Source organism: Stereum hirsutum, assembly GCF_000264905.1.
Source record: "Stereum hirsutum FP-91666 SS1 unplaced genomic scaffold STEHIscaffold_14, whole genome shotgun sequence".
In the NCBI taxonomy this organism is placed as follows: Eukaryota; Fungi; Basidiomycota; class Agaricomycetes; order Russulales; family Stereaceae; genus Stereum; species Stereum hirsutum.
This window is the reverse complement of record NW_006763144.1, coordinates 1,626,507-1,642,151: the sequence shown is the minus strand read 5'-3', so window position 1 is coordinate 1,642,151 and position 15,645 is coordinate 1,626,507. Positions and strand designations below refer to the sequence as shown.

General features: G+C 53.6%; 5 protein-coding genes across 5 annotated transcripts; 4 read left to right on the top strand and 1 right to left on the bottom strand.

The window, feature by feature from the left end:
- The first annotated feature begins 509 nt into the window (after nt 1–509).
- On the top strand, nt 510–4,875 carry STEHIDRAFT_102713 (carbohydrate esterase family 9 protein). Its single transcript, XM_007308212.1, has 19 exons — nt 510–669; nt 763–1,236; nt 1,305–1,350; nt 1,410–1,762; nt 1,830–1,840; nt 1,908–1,919; nt 1,973–2,024; nt 2,083–2,230; nt 2,290–2,337; nt 2,403–2,490; nt 2,550–2,668; nt 2,726–2,785; nt 2,846–2,939; nt 3,005–3,016; nt 3,075–3,678; nt 3,742–4,030; nt 4,101–4,321; nt 4,393–4,516; nt 4,586–4,875. Exons 2-19 carry the CDS (start codon nt 776–778, stop codon nt 4,808–4,810), a joined length of 2,967 nt encoding a protein of 988 aa, XP_007308274.1. The 5' UTR covers nt 510–669; nt 763–775; the 3' UTR covers nt 4,811–4,875.
- A 425-nt stretch (nt 4,876–5,300) lies between these two features.
- On the bottom strand, nt 5,301–8,441 carry STEHIDRAFT_141607 (TRP-domain-containing protein). Its single transcript, XM_007308211.1, has 5 exons — nt 8,415–8,441; nt 8,179–8,340; nt 8,011–8,126; nt 6,897–7,958; nt 5,301–6,843 (listed from the first exon to the last, which is right to left on the bottom strand). Exons 2-5 carry the CDS (start codon nt 8,270–8,272, stop codon nt 5,908–5,910), a joined length of 2,208 nt encoding a protein of 735 aa, XP_007308273.1. The 5' UTR covers nt 8,273–8,340; nt 8,415–8,441; the 3' UTR covers nt 5,301–5,907.
- Nucleotides 8,442–8,661: 220 nt separating this feature from the next.
- STEHIDRAFT_133883 (P-loop containing nucleoside triphosphate hydrolase protein) lies at nt 8,662–10,784 on the top strand (the record flags this gene model as incomplete). The annotated part of the gene is made up of 9 exons (XM_007308210.1): nt 8,662–8,743; nt 8,796–9,129; nt 9,180–9,320; nt 9,381–9,432; nt 9,483–9,521; nt 9,579–9,643; nt 9,696–10,221; nt 10,288–10,535; nt 10,619–10,784. The coding sequence occupies 9 exons, from the start codon at nt 8,662–8,664 to the stop codon at nt 10,782–10,784; spliced, it is 1,653 nt and encodes a 550-aa protein (XP_007308272.1).
- An 856-nt stretch (nt 10,785–11,640) lies between these two features.
- STEHIDRAFT_64412 (peptidase C15 pyroglutamyl peptidase I-like protein) lies at nt 11,641–12,965 on the top strand (the record flags this gene model as incomplete). The annotated part of the gene is made up of 5 exons (XM_007307780.1): nt 11,641–11,697; nt 11,777–11,842; nt 11,888–12,235; nt 12,410–12,520; nt 12,603–12,965. 5 exons carry the CDS (start codon nt 11,641–11,643, stop codon nt 12,963–12,965), a joined length of 945 nt encoding a protein of 314 aa, XP_007307842.1.
- An 871-nt stretch (nt 12,966–13,836) lies between these two features.
- On the top strand, nt 13,837–15,575 carry STEHIDRAFT_124408 (ras-domain-containing protein). The gene is made up of 8 exons (XM_007308209.1): nt 13,837–13,976; nt 14,038–14,068; nt 14,124–14,185; nt 14,248–14,254; nt 14,310–14,382; nt 14,447–14,465; nt 14,527–14,619; nt 14,683–15,575. The coding sequence occupies exons 1-8, from the start codon at nt 13,959–13,961 to the stop codon at nt 15,016–15,018; spliced, it is 639 nt and encodes a 212-aa protein (XP_007308271.1). The 5' UTR covers nt 13,837–13,958; the 3' UTR covers nt 15,019–15,575.
- Nucleotides 15,576–15,645: the final 70 nt, after the last annotated feature.

The window sequence follows — 15,645 nt, the reverse complement described above, 5'->3', positions numbered from 1 at the left end:
ATATGAAAATCCTACCAAAAAGATCTGCCCTCACAGTATATATACTAGCATAACACACAGAACCTCTCGTGGTATCACAGACCGGTCGCGGTACAATAAAACCTCGTAGAGGTAGAAAACGAAGCGACCTACTTGAGGTAACAATAAACAGACCGGTCACGGTAGGAAAAAAAAAACCTCTTAGAGGTAGAGAAATCAAACAACGTAAAGAGGAAAACCTGAGCTACTCGTCGACGACAAACGACACACAAAAAAGATAGAGAAAAGCCAAAGTAGTTGGTGCTCGTTGTTATTGCTGGTAACGCATTGGGCAAGAGAGTGAGAGAGTGAGAAAGAAGAAAGGCCCGACGAGTAAAGTAAAGGCAGAAGAAGGGCCACCACCGTCACGAAGTGCCACACGTAACACAACAGTCACAACCATCGTTCTGTCACAACCCAGAAAATTCTCGCAGGTTCGGTCCCACATAACCCTACTATCACCGTAAAGTGATAGTTGGGAACAGTATCGAAGACGCACATTGAACTCTGGCGGCTGGTGCGCTTCCTCGCAGCTACGCCAAGCTTAATGGCTGCTCTTGCGCGGGTCCAATAGCACGGGAGAAGATTTGGTAGGAAATGCGCAATCCGTCGGTGCGCCATTGCGATTCGAAATGGCAAGATAAGCACTAGGTATTTATACGCGAGCAGTATCCCTTCCACGGTCTTCCTTCAACAGTCGTGCAGTCGTTGAAGATCGTTTTCTGACAGAGCGACCGACTACAGGACTCGACGCATCATGGAGAAGGGCTCTCTCCCGGTAGCTTATTCGACTGTCTCGGACAAGCCTGGTCGCAAGCAGAGGCGTTTCATTGCACTCCTCGCGCTTCTGGCTTGCCTGAATGGCCTTGTCATCACTCGACTGTATACTTCCTCCTCCGATACGAATGTTCGCCTCCCGATTCACGCACAGGCCTCACTCAATCGCTGCCGTGCTCTCGCCGTTACTCCTGGACCTCCGTCCAACTTCCACGAGCGCGCTTCATCCGACAGATTTGTTGCTGGGACCCGGCCCTCGATCCTGAGAAACGCGCATATCTGGACTGGAGAGCACAACGGAACGGAGGTCATCAAAGGCGATGTGTATTTGGATAAGGGTATCATTCAGGGAGTTGGTCGTTTGAGTGCAGCGGTGGAGGAGATGGCTAGGAGGGGCGAGGCCGAAGTGTTGGATGTGGGAGGCGCGTGGATCACACCTGGGTATGTACACGAATGAACGACCTATGTGTTGAGATGAGATGCTCATATGATATTTTATTTTCATGTAGGATCGTTGATAATCATTCGCATCTTGGCGATGATGCGTCTCCCGCGGTCCGTCCAAACATTATGTCCTTAATTGTATGCACTATTGATATAGCGCCGTTTTGTAGCTCAATGGCGCGGCCGATACAAACTCGCTCAAAGGAATCGCTCAGCCATGGCTTCGGTCTCTGGACGGTTTGAACACCCACGACGATGCATACGCCTTGTCTATTTCTGGTGGTGTGACGACCGCTAACGTCCTTCCCGGATCAGCAAACGCCATTGGTGAGGACTTTGTGGCGTCGATTAACCGCAGTCGATGCTCATTCAATGTCGGTGTAGGTGGCCAGGCGTTCACCATCAAGCTGCGTAAGACGACTGAAAGGTCGCCCACTGCGATGCTTTTGGAGCCTCCTGCCAATATCAATGGGTCTTACCGAGATACAGACCCGGCTGCCCCATTGCCGTGGCGTCAAATGAAGTAAGAATACCCTGTCAACATTCGAGAGTTATATTTACCAGAGTATGTGTATTACCTTCCTTCACAGACATGCCTGCGGTGAGTCGCCACAATAGCAAGCCAGCTTGTTCACGCACTGACGAAATATGCCATGTCGTCCTCGCAGGAGAAAACCCTAGTATGTCGGCTCACTTTTTCAAACACAATACGACAACTAACGCCATCACAAAGGCCGGGTTTATTCTGGAACCCGTATGGATACCTTCTGGGCTTTCCGAAAGGCGTAGGTCTCGTGGGTTTCAATGATCCACATTTATAGATATGAACATCTAAGTCCGTAGGTATGATACCGCCCGCCAGCTCAAGGAGAAACAGGACGATTTCTGCACCAAGGCTCTTGCCGGGCAGTGGGGCGATCTCGAATCCCAAGAATTCCCCGACGATCTCCAATGGGAGGCCTTAGTGGATGTTCTTCGTGGACGGGTTCGCGTGAGTACAGTTTCCAGGTTTGACACGGAGCCGCGTCATTCATCCTTCCGCTTCGACAGGTACAAACTCATTGCTACGAGGAAGTCGACCTCGACGATCTCATTAGAGTGAGAGAACCTGTGTCCACGACGCAAACGCCTCATTAACCAACACACGTCGATTTCATATCCAGCTCACCAACGAATTTAAGTTCCCGATCGCCGCGGTCCATCACGCACATGAGGCCTATCTAGTCCCCGATGTATTGAAGAAGGCCTATGGTATTAATTTTACCCCATAATATTCTATTTTCCTTGGACTCACCCGGTGGTACGTCAAGGGCATCCACCTGCGGTCGCAATGTTCGCAGTGCACTCCAGATATAAACGCGAAGCCTACAGAGGCTCCGAGTTTGCGCCCCGTATTCTGGCGGAGAATGGCATCAAAGTCATAATGAAGGTCTGTGTCGACATGTTACATCTAGGCGCCCATCCTTATGCAGACCACAATGTACAGAGCGACCACCCGGTCCTTGACTCCCGCTTCCTTCTGTATGAAGCTCAACAAGCTCACTACGTAAGGCTCCTTCGTCCATAATCTTCTCTCTATCTTGATATATCCTGAATTCATCACTAGTATGGACTGCCCGACAATCTAGCCTTGTCGTCCATCACCACTCATCCAGCAGAGGCGATGGCTATGGACCACCGGATCGGCTACATAAAAGAAGGTAAAGTCTCAAGAAAGTCTTCTACGGGCTGTGATACTAACCGTTCTTGTTGCAATTCTACGCAGGATGGGATGCAGGTGAGCTCCTCACCTAGTATACTTTCCGTCCGACTGTCGTTAATGATTGCCCATCCAGATGTCGTCGTCTGGGATAGCAACCCCCTTGCACTCGGGGCTACACCCTCCCAAGTTTTCATCGATGGCATTCCTCAACTAAAGTCTCCTTTCGTCGTCAGCAAGCCTCCAGCCCTACAGTCTCCACCTAAAACACCTGACTTCGACAAGGAAAAGGAGGCGACCATCGAGTACGAAGGCCTTCCTCCATTGAAGCCAAAGAAATCCAGCGCAGAGATCGTCGTTTTCACCAACGTGGGATCAGTCTATGTGCCTGATGCGGATAAGGTCGAGGAGGTCTTCAGCGCACAGAACCTGGATCAACAGGGCATTGTAATCGTGCGGAATGGTTCGATGGATTGTTATGGCACGGAATCCTCGTGCGGGCTCAATTCCTTCGATGATACGACGAACGTGCAACGCATTGATCTGCGCGGAGGCTCTATCTCTCCTGGTTTGTTGAGCTATGGTTCCCCTCTCGGTCTTGTGGAGATCGCAGGGGAGCCTTCGACGTCTGATGGCTATGTCTATGACCCACTGACGGGCAAGGTACCGAGCGTCATTGGAGGCGATGAGGCAGTTATCCGTGCAGTCGACGGTCTACAGTTTGCTGGACGAAGTGCATTGTGAGCGTCGATTTTTTTAGAGCGTAGAATTGGAAGCTGACCGTGTTACTTCCGAATACGTAGACTCGCCTATCGCGCGGGTGTCACGACGGGAATCTCGGCCCCCCTGTACAGAGGATCCTACGGTGGCTTGGGCACCTCTTTCAACCTCGGGGCTGAGAACAAGCTGGAATTCGGCGCGGTCATCCAGGAGACGACCGCTCTTCATGTCTCCGTGCGCCATTTTGGGACACAACCCAGCGTAAGCACGCAGATCGCTGTCTTGCGCCAGCTGCTGCTCTCGGGTGCTTCAGCGACGAAAGCTTCGGCTACCTCGAACGAACGAATCGGTGCATTCGCAGATGTTGCCAGAGTAGGTCATTCATTCAATGCTTGAGCGTCAAGCTTCCAGCAAATTTTGACATCTTTTTTCCCGTCAAAAGGGTAACATACCGATCGTCATAGAGGCACACAGCGCAGACATCATCGCGACGCTCATCGCTCTCAAAGCTGAGGTTGAGGCCAAGACAAGTTCCAAGATTAGAATGACCATCTCTGGCGCCACGGAGGCGCATCTCCTCGCCAAAGAGCTTGGAGAAGCCAACGTCGGGGTCGTCCTTGTGGGCTCGAGACCTTATCCCTCGGTGTGGGAACAACGACGGATGTAGGCTCCTGCTTTTTTCTTCTTCTTCTTCTTCTTCCGACGTTTGATTGTCTCTACCGCAATGATGATAGTCTCCCTGGGCTTCCGCTCTCGAAGGAAAGCGGGATCTCTCTCCTCATCGCGAATAATGTGACGGTTGGCGTCGGCACTTTAGAAGCCGCGACAGCGCGCAACGCGAGATTCGAAGTCGGATGGGTGAGCCTCTACTTCATTCCTCGTACTTCTGGATATAAATACACTAAACTGGCATGATTCACGTCGCAGGCCGCACTACAAGCCGACGGACGCATCTCGAAAGCACAGGCCCTCGCTCTCGCGTCGACGAACCTCGAGAAACTACTGGGCGGTAAGGTAGAGACCACGACCGCGACCACGACCGTTGGTGCCATGGCAGATCTCGTCGCGACGGAGGGCGGAGACCTGTTGAGTTTCGAGGGGAAGGTGGTCGCTGTGATGTCCTCCAGGAGGGCGACGGTCGATCTGTTCTGATTCAGAGAAACGACTGTCAAATCGAGACTGTACTTCTACTCTGACTCTTATGCTCCTTCGTGCATCCCTCCCAAGTGTGCGATATCATGCTCGACTATCACAGTCAACTTTCGATGAGCCACAAAACACGCAATCTCGAGCAATCCCCCCTGGTTTTCATTTTTCATTTTTTTCATGTCCCAGCACCAGCAAGCCCCACCGGTCTCGCCAGCCCTAGGTCCTCGTCGTAAGTCTGCTCCCAAGCCCGGTACGTACGTACGTACAGAATTCGCAGGTAGGGCGGTAGAGTATAGATAAGTAAGTAGGTCAGTAGGTCCGATGAGAGATCAGTAGGAAGAGAGGATTCAGAGATCAGTAGGAAGAGAGGATTCAGAGGAAAGAGGTCCGTGCACATATTCGCCGAGTGAGTGGTAGGTATGTACTTTGAAGCCCGCACAGTAAGTTATCAGTAGGGTACGCACAGACGCACAGAAAAAAGGCAAAAGTGGGGGGAAAAGGTCATCTGAAACACCACCACTGGTAAACCTCTATGACACGCAAATGGGAGGGCAAAGTGTGCGATGTGAGGTGACCGGATGCTTATTATGATAAAACGTGGGGCCTCGGGTGTATTATACATGGAACGTGCAAGGGACGGTAAAGATGATACGGGAGAAAGCAGGAGGGCGTGAGAAGAGAAGAGAGAGAAGAGAGAAGAAGTCTATGGGTTCAGGCGAAAAAAAAATAAGGATGCAGAGATGGTTGATAGATGCTGATGACGGTATCAGGTCTGGGAACGCCTACATACGATGATTGATGCGGGGCAGGTCCGAGGTGAGAGTCAAGTCATGCACGAGATGGTGGTGGATAGAGGTGTCAGACGAGCGTAAGAGATGAAGAAAAAATATGTATGCATCAAGCAGAAATAAAAAAGATGATCAAATGCACATGAAGGATAGCTAGAGAAAGAAAACATGTAGTATGTGTGTGTGTGTGTAAACGAGTGACAGATATATCCATGCACATGCGAGGTGATACAATGATGCGACAGCAAGAATGAGTATGAGTATGTAATTAGCGAAAAAGAATAACAGCAGCGCAGACTATTAGGTCTCCCCTCAAAACGCCTTCCCTTCCTGTATTGGTGGGAAATACGAGTCTCGGTTGCGTGGTGCCGGCGAGGGTGGCATCTCGACATAGGAGTACGCCGAATGTGTCTCCTGCGATACAGGCCTCCCATGCGGGGTCGACTGGTGCTCAGTGAATCGACTCGGAATCTCGCTCCCGTACGAAGTCTCTGTGAGCGTCGCGCTCGGAGGGAGTGCTTCCAAGGTATGGTGAGGAACGGGCACGGGAGCATCAGGTGAAACCTCCTTCTCTTCAAATGGCCCTCGTTCCACTTTGCTTTCGTCCTTTTCTCCTCTGCTCGGTGACGGTGATCTGCTGTCTAGGTTGCGGAAACGTCGGGCGTTCCATAGACGGCGAAGACCGAGGTTCCAGACGATGTTGAGGAACATGATGACGACGGTCACTGACCAGATCACGGCGATGACGATGCCGATGGCTACACGGGGGATTGCAGCCACATCGAGAGACTCGATGAAAGCGATCAACAGGCCGGAAACGACGAGTCGAACGAGGGCGAGGAAGATGGTGAGCACGTCGGCCCGTCGCGTCCTGTTGGGCTTGAGGACGCAGAGGGAGAGGAATACGAAGAGGTCGATGATGATGAAGAACACGACCTGGGTCGTCCCGGACGCTTTTGCGAAGGAGATGAGGAGAGAGCGGACGAAGATGGCGACGATGGGTACGATGAAGAACCACCAGCGGGCGATGCGGTGCGCGCCGAAGAGGGGATCATATTCGGGGACTTCGTACGAGAGGTTGTCAGGGCCTGACCGTTTCGCCGAGAGGAAGACCTTGAAGGCGGCCCATCCTACGGCGGCCATGATGCCGAGGAAGGTGATCACCGATATGAGGACGGCGAGCCACGAGTCGTTGAGGGTCCATTGGAAGAAGGCGAAGATGATCAGCGGTGCGAAACAGACAAGACCCTACGGGAAAATATATCAGTGGTGGGAAATGATTTAATGGAGGAAAAACTTACGACACGGAGAGCCCATTGTCGAACGATAATTGGGTACCTGCCGCGGATGTTTCTTGCCCACACCGGAGAATTGAGGCCCTTGCGGGTGAAAATAAGGAGGATGCCGTATAGGATAGCGAGAATACCCAAGGTGATGGCGAAGAGAATGAGTGCCACGAAGAAGACCGTCATGAAAGCATTGTCTGTGGTGACTCCTGCGGCGCTGGCATAGATGGGGATACCGGCCTCAAGTACATTATCCGAGTCGGCGGTGACGGTCTGCACGGCCTCGTGGATGGATGGAGTGCTGACGAGGCTGTTTGAGGTGCCGGCAAGCTTGGAGGACGCAAAGTCGGACGGGAAAAGGCTCTCGAAAAAGTCGGCGACGGCTGAACTGCGGCGGGAGAGGGGGGAAACGAAGTTTGTCGCCACGTCATTGTACGGACTGAGCTTGCGATTGACGAGAGCGACGCCGTTTCCGCTGGAAGAATCCGAGACGTCGCCTCCGGTGAGCCTCCTCATGTTGTCGACACTGTTCTGGATGGAAGAGTCAGACTGGAAGAAAAGACCGATGGCCCATGAAAAGTTGAGGGCGAATGCGCGATAGACGACGGAGTAGTTCAGGTCGAGTAGAGCAGAAAAAGCAATAATCTGGTAAAGACCGAGAAGATCGAGGAGGCGGAAGGGAGCGAGGAGAGGCTCTGGGACGAGAGACTGCCAAGCAGCGGAGGCGAGAGCAAGGAAAGCGACGCCACCGGTGGCCCAGGAGACAGCGGGCTGATGCATGGACCAGCCGTTGGAGGCAGTGATCTGGAGACAGGCCTTTGTGTCGCCGGTCGAAGTCTCGATGAGGGTGATCTGTGCATATGCCTCGAGGTCTGGGATGATGTAGGCGATGGAAGGGACGAAAGAGCTGATGTCTACCGAGTCTGGCAGCTGCAAGCTCTCTGCGCCGACGAAGTTGTACTCTGGGAGAGGACAGAGAGCGCCGCTGAGTACACTGCAGATATCGACGGTGAGGTTTATGGGATGTGAGCCGTAGACATTGAGGAAAATGTTGACGGAGACATTAAGGTTGCTTTCCTGGAGAGGAGGTAAGAGAGAGCGGAGGTAGAAAAAGAAGGAGGGGACTGACGACGCTAGCGGCTGAGACGTTGAAGGAGACGGAGTTGTTGCTCGGGAGGTAGGCGATGTCAAATTGTTGAACGAGAATTGACTCTGGGGGAGAGCAATAAGATACAGAAGAAGCAACTGGGAGGCAGAGAATGAGCGCGATGCGTTGTGAAGACAAAAAAAGGCTTACATATAGACTGTACGTGTGCAGAGACGGAGGAAGCTGTTGAGAGGGCGAGAAGAGAAAGAGGAAGAAGTCGCAGCCTGGCGACTGAGGAGAACATGAGTATCGCTTGAGACTGTGAGGGCGGAGGGGAGGGAGGAGGGGGAGGCGGAAGGAGGAGAGGGGGGGCTGTACGAGGGCAGGTATAATAAAAGTGAGTAAAGAATAGACCAGGGTGGTCATTGTTCCAGAAAGGGACGCACGGGTCTATTGTTCCTGCGTGCTGCGCCCTGCCTGTAATCACAACGAGGCGTCGGGGATGGATGCAGGTCCAGTCAAGTCGTCTATGGGGGTCGAGGAAAGAGCGAGGTGAGACAGCGGATGGCGGTCTGAGTTGGCTGGGCTGATAAACGGGGGATGAGTGTTGGCGCGCGGCGTGTGCCGGCCCAGCGTGCGTGAAGAGTTCGGCCGTGTGCAGCCCGCAGCGCGTCCACTTGGACAGCATTCGACATGCCGCTCGTCACCTGGCGCGTTCCTCTCCTCCTCCTCGTTTATTATAATAATAATAAGTTAATTCATAACACACAGCCCGGTCTGCTCAAAGTCTATTCCTGAAAACAACATCAACGACCACCTCGATGCAGACTGCAGCAAGCCCAAGCTCGCCCCGATTTTCCAGCCCCTGTCGCGCGTGCATCAGCATCCGCCCTCGACATCATCCCAGCAGCAGAGAAAACGTGTGGAGGGCCCAGGCGACAAGAAGGATGAGATAGCTGCAAAACGTCCGCGCACGAACACCGTCCGCTCCACCACCGTCTCCACCGCGATCCACCACCAAGCCCCTCTCCCAGATCGCCTTCGCCCAACATCCTTGGATCATTACGTCGGCCATCCTCACCTTACTGCCCCTGACTCTCCCCTCCAGTCCCTCTCCAAGTCCGGTGCACTCGGCAGCATCATCCTCTGGGGTCCGCCTGGGTATCTATCATCTCCTCTCCTACTCCTGCTTTATCTCATCCCACACACAGCTGCGGAAAAACTACCCTCGCTCGTCTGCTCGCACGCAATTCAAACGCGGTCTTCAAGGAGCTTAGCGCCACCATCGCCGGTATCAATGATGTGCGTCCTATTTTTGATCAAGCAAAGAACGAACTTCGTCTCACCGGACGGTACGCGCTCTCTTTCCCAGGTCCTTTCCACAAATAGCCTGACCGCGCATTCCACTACAGCCGCACTGTCATATTTCTGGACGAGATCCACCGCTTTACAAAATCGCAGCAGGTAATCCACCAATCCTCATACACAAAAGCAGGGCTGACCTTCTCTCACAGGACATCTTCCTCCCATTCTTAGAGCATGGAGACGTTCAGGTACTTCCCAGCCCACGCTGCCGATCACGATGCACCGCTAATCTACATTCTTGAAAGCTTATCGGCGCCACAACGGAGAACCCTTCTTTCAAATTGAACAGCGCCCTCCTCAGTCGATGTCGGTCAGCCCCTTTCCCTCCTCCCATCCCTGCTCTTCTCACACTCCCCCTCCAGTGTTTTCCTCCTCGAGCGTCTCACCGATGAACAGATCACTGAGATCCTCACCAAGGCCGTCGCTCGCGTCGGGCCACCTACAGACGCAGCCGAAGACCCTTCCAGCTCTCAAACCGTCCCGTCTTCCAGCTCCCAAGAGTCCACCTCATCCGATCCCCCATTCCCCACATATCCCCACCTAACCCGTCAAATCCTCTCCTCCATCGCCTCCCTCTCCACAGGCGACGCCCGCACCGCCCTCTCCCTCCTCGAACTCGTCCTCTGCTCCCCAACTACCACCCCCTCCTCCACCCTCCTCACCACACTGCGCAAATCCGTCTCTGCATCGTACGACCGCACCGGCGACTCGAGGTACGAGATGATTTCTGCGCTGCATAAAAGTGTAAGGGGAAGTCAGCCGGACGCGGCGATGTATTGGTTGGCGAGGATGTTGGAGGCGGGGGAGGATCCGCTTTATGTGGCGAGGAGGATGACGGTTTGTGCGAGTGAGGATATCGGGTTAGCGGATCGGCATGCGTTGCCTCTCGTGCGTTTTCTTTACCTTTCTCTGCTGGTTTTCTCCCCTTTTATGGACTGTGACGCTTTCCGTTAGGCTATGGCGACGATGCAAGCCTGCCAGATGATAGGAATGCCAGAATGTAGGATCAACCTCGCCCACCTCGTCGCCTACCTCTCCGAGGCCCCAAAATCGACGCGCGCGTACGAGGCTTATGAGCGTGCGGCGGAGGCGGCGAAGAAGGATCTTACGAAGCCGGTGCCGATGCAGATTAGGAATGCGCCGACGGGGTTGATGAGGGAGATTGGATGTGCGGAGGGATATAGGTATAATCCGGATTATGCGTGCGTGTTTTTTTAAATCCTGTTTTGGTTGAAGGGTGGAAGATGAGGATGAGGATGAGGGCTGATGGGAGTGTTGTGGATAGACATCCGGTGACGAATACGTATTTGCCGGAGGGGGTGAGGGGCAAGGTGTTCCTTAGGAAGGAGGGCGATGTGAGTGGGAAGGAGTGGGACGAGGAGGCGTTGAAGAGGTGGGAGGAGGAGGAGAATGAGGGGAGGCCTTGGGAGGGGAGGGCGAGGAGGGATTGATGATTCTTGGTGCTTTCGTCTTGCTATCTTGCTGCATTGTGCTTCTTTCTTGGATATTGTATAAACATACTTCTTGACGCCCTACGAGGCTAACGTTTGGTCGGACTGCTCGATTTAGAGCATCTTCATAGGTCCCGGATGACGGGCTAAAATTATCCTGAAGCAAGAAGTTCGCCTACGAAGTTTATTGTTGGAATTGACTTCGCTTGGTAAAATTTGCTTGTCATTGAGTTTCGGAGAACACAAGCCAGAACTCAGAAGGACGAAAGCATGTTCAGACAAGAAATAGAGGGCAACAATTCTTTTTCATTGGCAATTGTACTACAAGTAGGTAGGGAAAGGAATCCATCAGACAAATGCTCTCCTCGCTGGCAAGCGAACCACCGACTCCGAAGAGTGCGACAGCGAGCGAGCCAAACGTCATCGAGTCCTGCTCAAAGAGCGAGGACATGTTCTCGGTGTGACGAGGGAGCATGGATGTCATCGACTGGATTTGAAGGATGCGGCAAGTGTAAACTTGCAAGACTCGGTTAGTTTCTATAGAATAGATCCTAGCTGTAGACGGAGAAGCAAGAAAAAAGTCAGAAGAGGTCGAAAGGACATGGAGGGGGGGAGGCGCACCTGAGTATGTTCTAAAGAAAAAACGGAGGGAGCGGGTGGGAGAGGTTTATATAGTGTGCAGGGTGGTCCGTGCGCCGGATCAAGCCGAACGGCGTGGGGCGCGCGTGGCGGAGCGCGGGTGAGTACATAGTCGGTATGCAGACGGTGTGGCACCGGACTGGCTCTTGGTGTGCACCCACCGCCCTATAGCTCTCGTGGACGACCCACATTCTTGACGATGGATGACTCTGAGCCCATGGATTCAGGCAGCTTACCGCCAGACGCGGTGCGGGTCCTGCTCACCGGCTTTGGCGTGAGTGCTTTCGCCCTCGCTCGAATACTGTACCCCTCCGTCGTCCTCGTCCGGCCCTGATTCCATATTGCAAGCTCAGCCTTCCTTTTTGTATGATGAGAATCCGTCATGGCTCGCGGCGAAGCCCCTCAACGACCATGCCTTCGTCGTCAATCCCCCACCAGAGTCCATGGTCGTAGACACCGACAAGCCCCTCCCACCCACTCCCGACCTCAACCCGCACCTCCCGAAACCTGTTCCGTTCGACCGCCCCCGTCTCGTCCATATCACCTCCGTCTGTCTTCCAGCAACGTACCAGGCCGTCCTCGACATCGCACCCGGTTTTCACGCCCAGCCGCCCATACTCCCTCCAGACGAAGACCCGGCCCATCGATGCGAACCCCCGCCGGACGACGGCTACGACTTTATCTTCCATCTCGGTCAAGCCGGACGCGGCGTCCTCCGTCTCGAACGCGTCGCGCATAGGACTGGATATAGGCTGAAGGACAAGTTGGGAGAGCATGCGCCGTTGTGCGAGACCCATATGGAGCACATTCCCGTCAGCAATGTCACCTCCATGGACAGTCCCGATGAACCGCCTGCTGATCTCCATGTCGGTCTTCCGCTCAGCAATAATCAGCTTGCTAGGTTGCGATCCCCTGGACTCAGAGCCAATGGGGAGGACGAAGGCGACGTCATCGAAGTTCATCCCCTCGCCCCGCCCGCAGAGAAGGAACCGCCGAAGAGGGGGTTCGACAAGGGCTACGACAACTTTGCGGACGACATACACACCGCCATCCATGTAGAGAAACTCGTGTCGGACATGAAGCTCGAAGACATACCCGTACGCACGCGATTTGTCTTTCTTATTGATTATTCGTTCTGAAATCTCTTCTCTCTCACACACACACCCTTGTTTTCGTCAGTACATGTACTCCTCCCTCGACGCAGGCCACCACGTATCCGACTTTCTCTACTACTGCTCCCTCGCCGAAGCCAAACGCGCCGCACAACGACCAGAAAAACCAAAGCAGACAAAAGTCCTCTTCATGCACTGTCCGCCCGTCGGAAACCCACTTACGACCGACCAAGTCATCACCGCCGTGAAAAAGATCGTAGAATGGGTCGCGAAGGAGGAGATTCTCAGTCCTGATCCTCCCGAGCCGCCGAGAGTCGAGTTTGTGGTGAGAGAGGGCGGAAGGAGGGATGGCGGCACTGGTGGTGGCGGTCCTCCTGGTTCTGGTGGTCCACCACCACCGCCTGCGGGAGGTGGGCCGTCGCATTCTTGACGGCTTGTGGCTATTTTCTTCTGTCTTCTTCTTCTTGTTCCGTACGTACTCGCACATCCATTTCTGCATCGAAACTCGCTATTATTGGAAGTCACGCTTTCGAGTCCATTTTGGTTGATCCATTGTTCAGTCATGACCTCATACCGCCGCCCAATCCGCTTTGTTTTTTCATCCTTGATCCTTGATGGGACCCGCAAATCCGTCAGAAACTTACCTATTACCTCTACTTACCGTCGTCTCCCGCAGCAGAAACAAACTTTACCACTTGTACGACAAACAGCCGACCACTCAACGCTCTAAAGTCCGTAGATAATTGATAATTGTATTCACCCGCAGCATGCGCTATGGGTTCGACTGGCTATTCTTGGACGCTGGATTGAACGTTTACCACGACTCAGCCGGGAGAGGGGAGTTGGCTGCGCCACCGCGCTGCGGGGAAGGCGTCGCATTGATGCACTTTGACTACTATTACAGGCGTCAGATGCATGTACACTTGCTAGTGTCTACACTACTGCGTCCACACCGCGTCCTCGATGGGTTTTGAATACAAATGACGGCGGGCGCATGCGTTTCGTGGAGAGACAAGTGAGGCTTCGGCGCATACTCTGAGGCATGGAGAAAGAACGTTCGATGTTGAACACGAGGATATGATGGAGTATGTATAGAGTGTGCACAGCTTTAGGAGCTTTCGTTATGGCCGGTGGGAGATAGCTACCACGCGGTAAAAGAGGCCGTCTTTTTTGGAGAAAGATGGCGATGAAATCTGTGGTTGAGAAGGCGAAGCGGAGAAAGGACGTGGGACACAACCCAGACGCGCCGCACCGCCTCAAGAACGTTACATCGGCCTCTCCCGCCTGCGCGCACCTGCCTCTCCCCGTCATCGACCCCTCTCCGCACTCCTCCTCGTCGTCTCCCTCGACGTCCACTCCCTCTGCTTGCGGCAGCTCACCGTCTGCCACAGTGACCCGCACCTACCTCTAACGACCCGAAACAATGTCCCAGTCACAAGCTGTACGTCCTCCGCCCCTTTTGTTCCCCCTTCGTCTTCCGTCGCCGACCCCTTCCTCTTCAGATCCGCAGAAAGCTCGTCATCGTTGGTGATGGTACGTGTCTGCTCACACTTGTGTACGCGTTCCGGACCATACTCACCTTCCACAGGCGCGTGCGGCAAAACGTCTCTTCTATGCTCATTCGCTCTCGGCGAATTTCCCAAGGAATACGTGCGTCCTCCAGCGTCTAACCCTCTTCTCTCTTCCGTTCTGAGCATCTTCTTTGTCTCCAGCAACCAAGTCCGTGACCCGCTTCGATTTCCTCCACGTTTCCCTCACTCATTCTTCGCCTCAGCCATCTTCGAGAACTATGTCGCCGAAATCAGGCTAGATGGAAAACCAGTTCAGCTTGCTCTTTGGGATACCGCGTGCGCTTTCTCTTGTTCACTCTTCGTCGCATTCTCTCATTTGCCTCCGTCATAATGCTCACAGAGGCCAGGAGGAATACGAGGTTTGTCCGCAACACGGCCGTTCATTGTCTCCGGTCTGACGTGCCCTCTATGCCCAAACAGCGCTTACGACCCCTCTCATATTCAAAATCTCATGTCATCCTCATCGCCTTTGCCATCGATACACCAGACTCCCTCGATAACGTGACGGTCAAGGTCTGTCTTCGTTCCTCCTCTCTCCTCTTCTCCCGTCATATTCAAACACCGCTACGCACTCAGTGGATAGAAGAAGTTCGCTCCATCTGCGGCTCGTCTATCCCAATACTCCTCGTCGGCTGCAAGGCCGATTTACGCCCACCACCCGGCTCACCGAATCTCGACCAATACGTCTCCCGTGCTCAGGGCGAGCGTGTCGCCCAAGCCATCGGCGCTCGTGGTTACAAGGAATGCTCCGCCCTCAAGATCGAGGGTGTCGACGACGTTTTTGAGGCTGCCACCCGGGCCAGCATGCTGATGCGCGAGGGCGTCCCAACAGGAGGCCATCATAGGAGGCGAAGCAGTATCGGTGCAGAAGAGGAAGATGGGCGTGGCTGGAAGTGTTGCGTCATCTGCTGAGCCGAGCGTCGGAATCGCAGTGCTTGTGCGCGAGCACCCTGTTCTTTGACAGCTTATTTTGCGGACAGACTTTTATCGAGGTTCGGAGCATACGAACATTGACCTGGCTTGGATCATCCGTCCCTCACTGTTTTCATTCTCATCTCTCATCTCAGCGCCGTCTCCTGTGTCCGCTATCGTTGTCATCATTACCTACCTATCCCTTACCGGTATCTCCCGTATATCTAGTACTTAGCCTTCTGCAGCCCTAATATACTATCGGGGCACATTCCTTTGGCTCGACTGACTCCAATTCCATCACCTCTTTCTCTGGGTCGTACATATGACTCCCTCAAGCTTTTTTTTTATTTGTCCAACCTTTCCTTTGCTCGTATTCGGAACACAGCATATAGACCGCTGCATCATCAGTATTGCAATACGACGCCCCGATTCGTCTCCATTTCTGTTTCGTGATGCCGGTTCTGACGCTGCTGCTGCCAGTGCGGCACCGAACGTGTATATATCTCGTATTTCATCTATCTGTGGCAGTACAGTACATACTTACTACCGTGTCTAACCCATCCAATGTTCCGCTTTGCCATGCCTTTGCTTTTTGCCACCGTGCTCGCGCGACTATGTCGTGCTCAT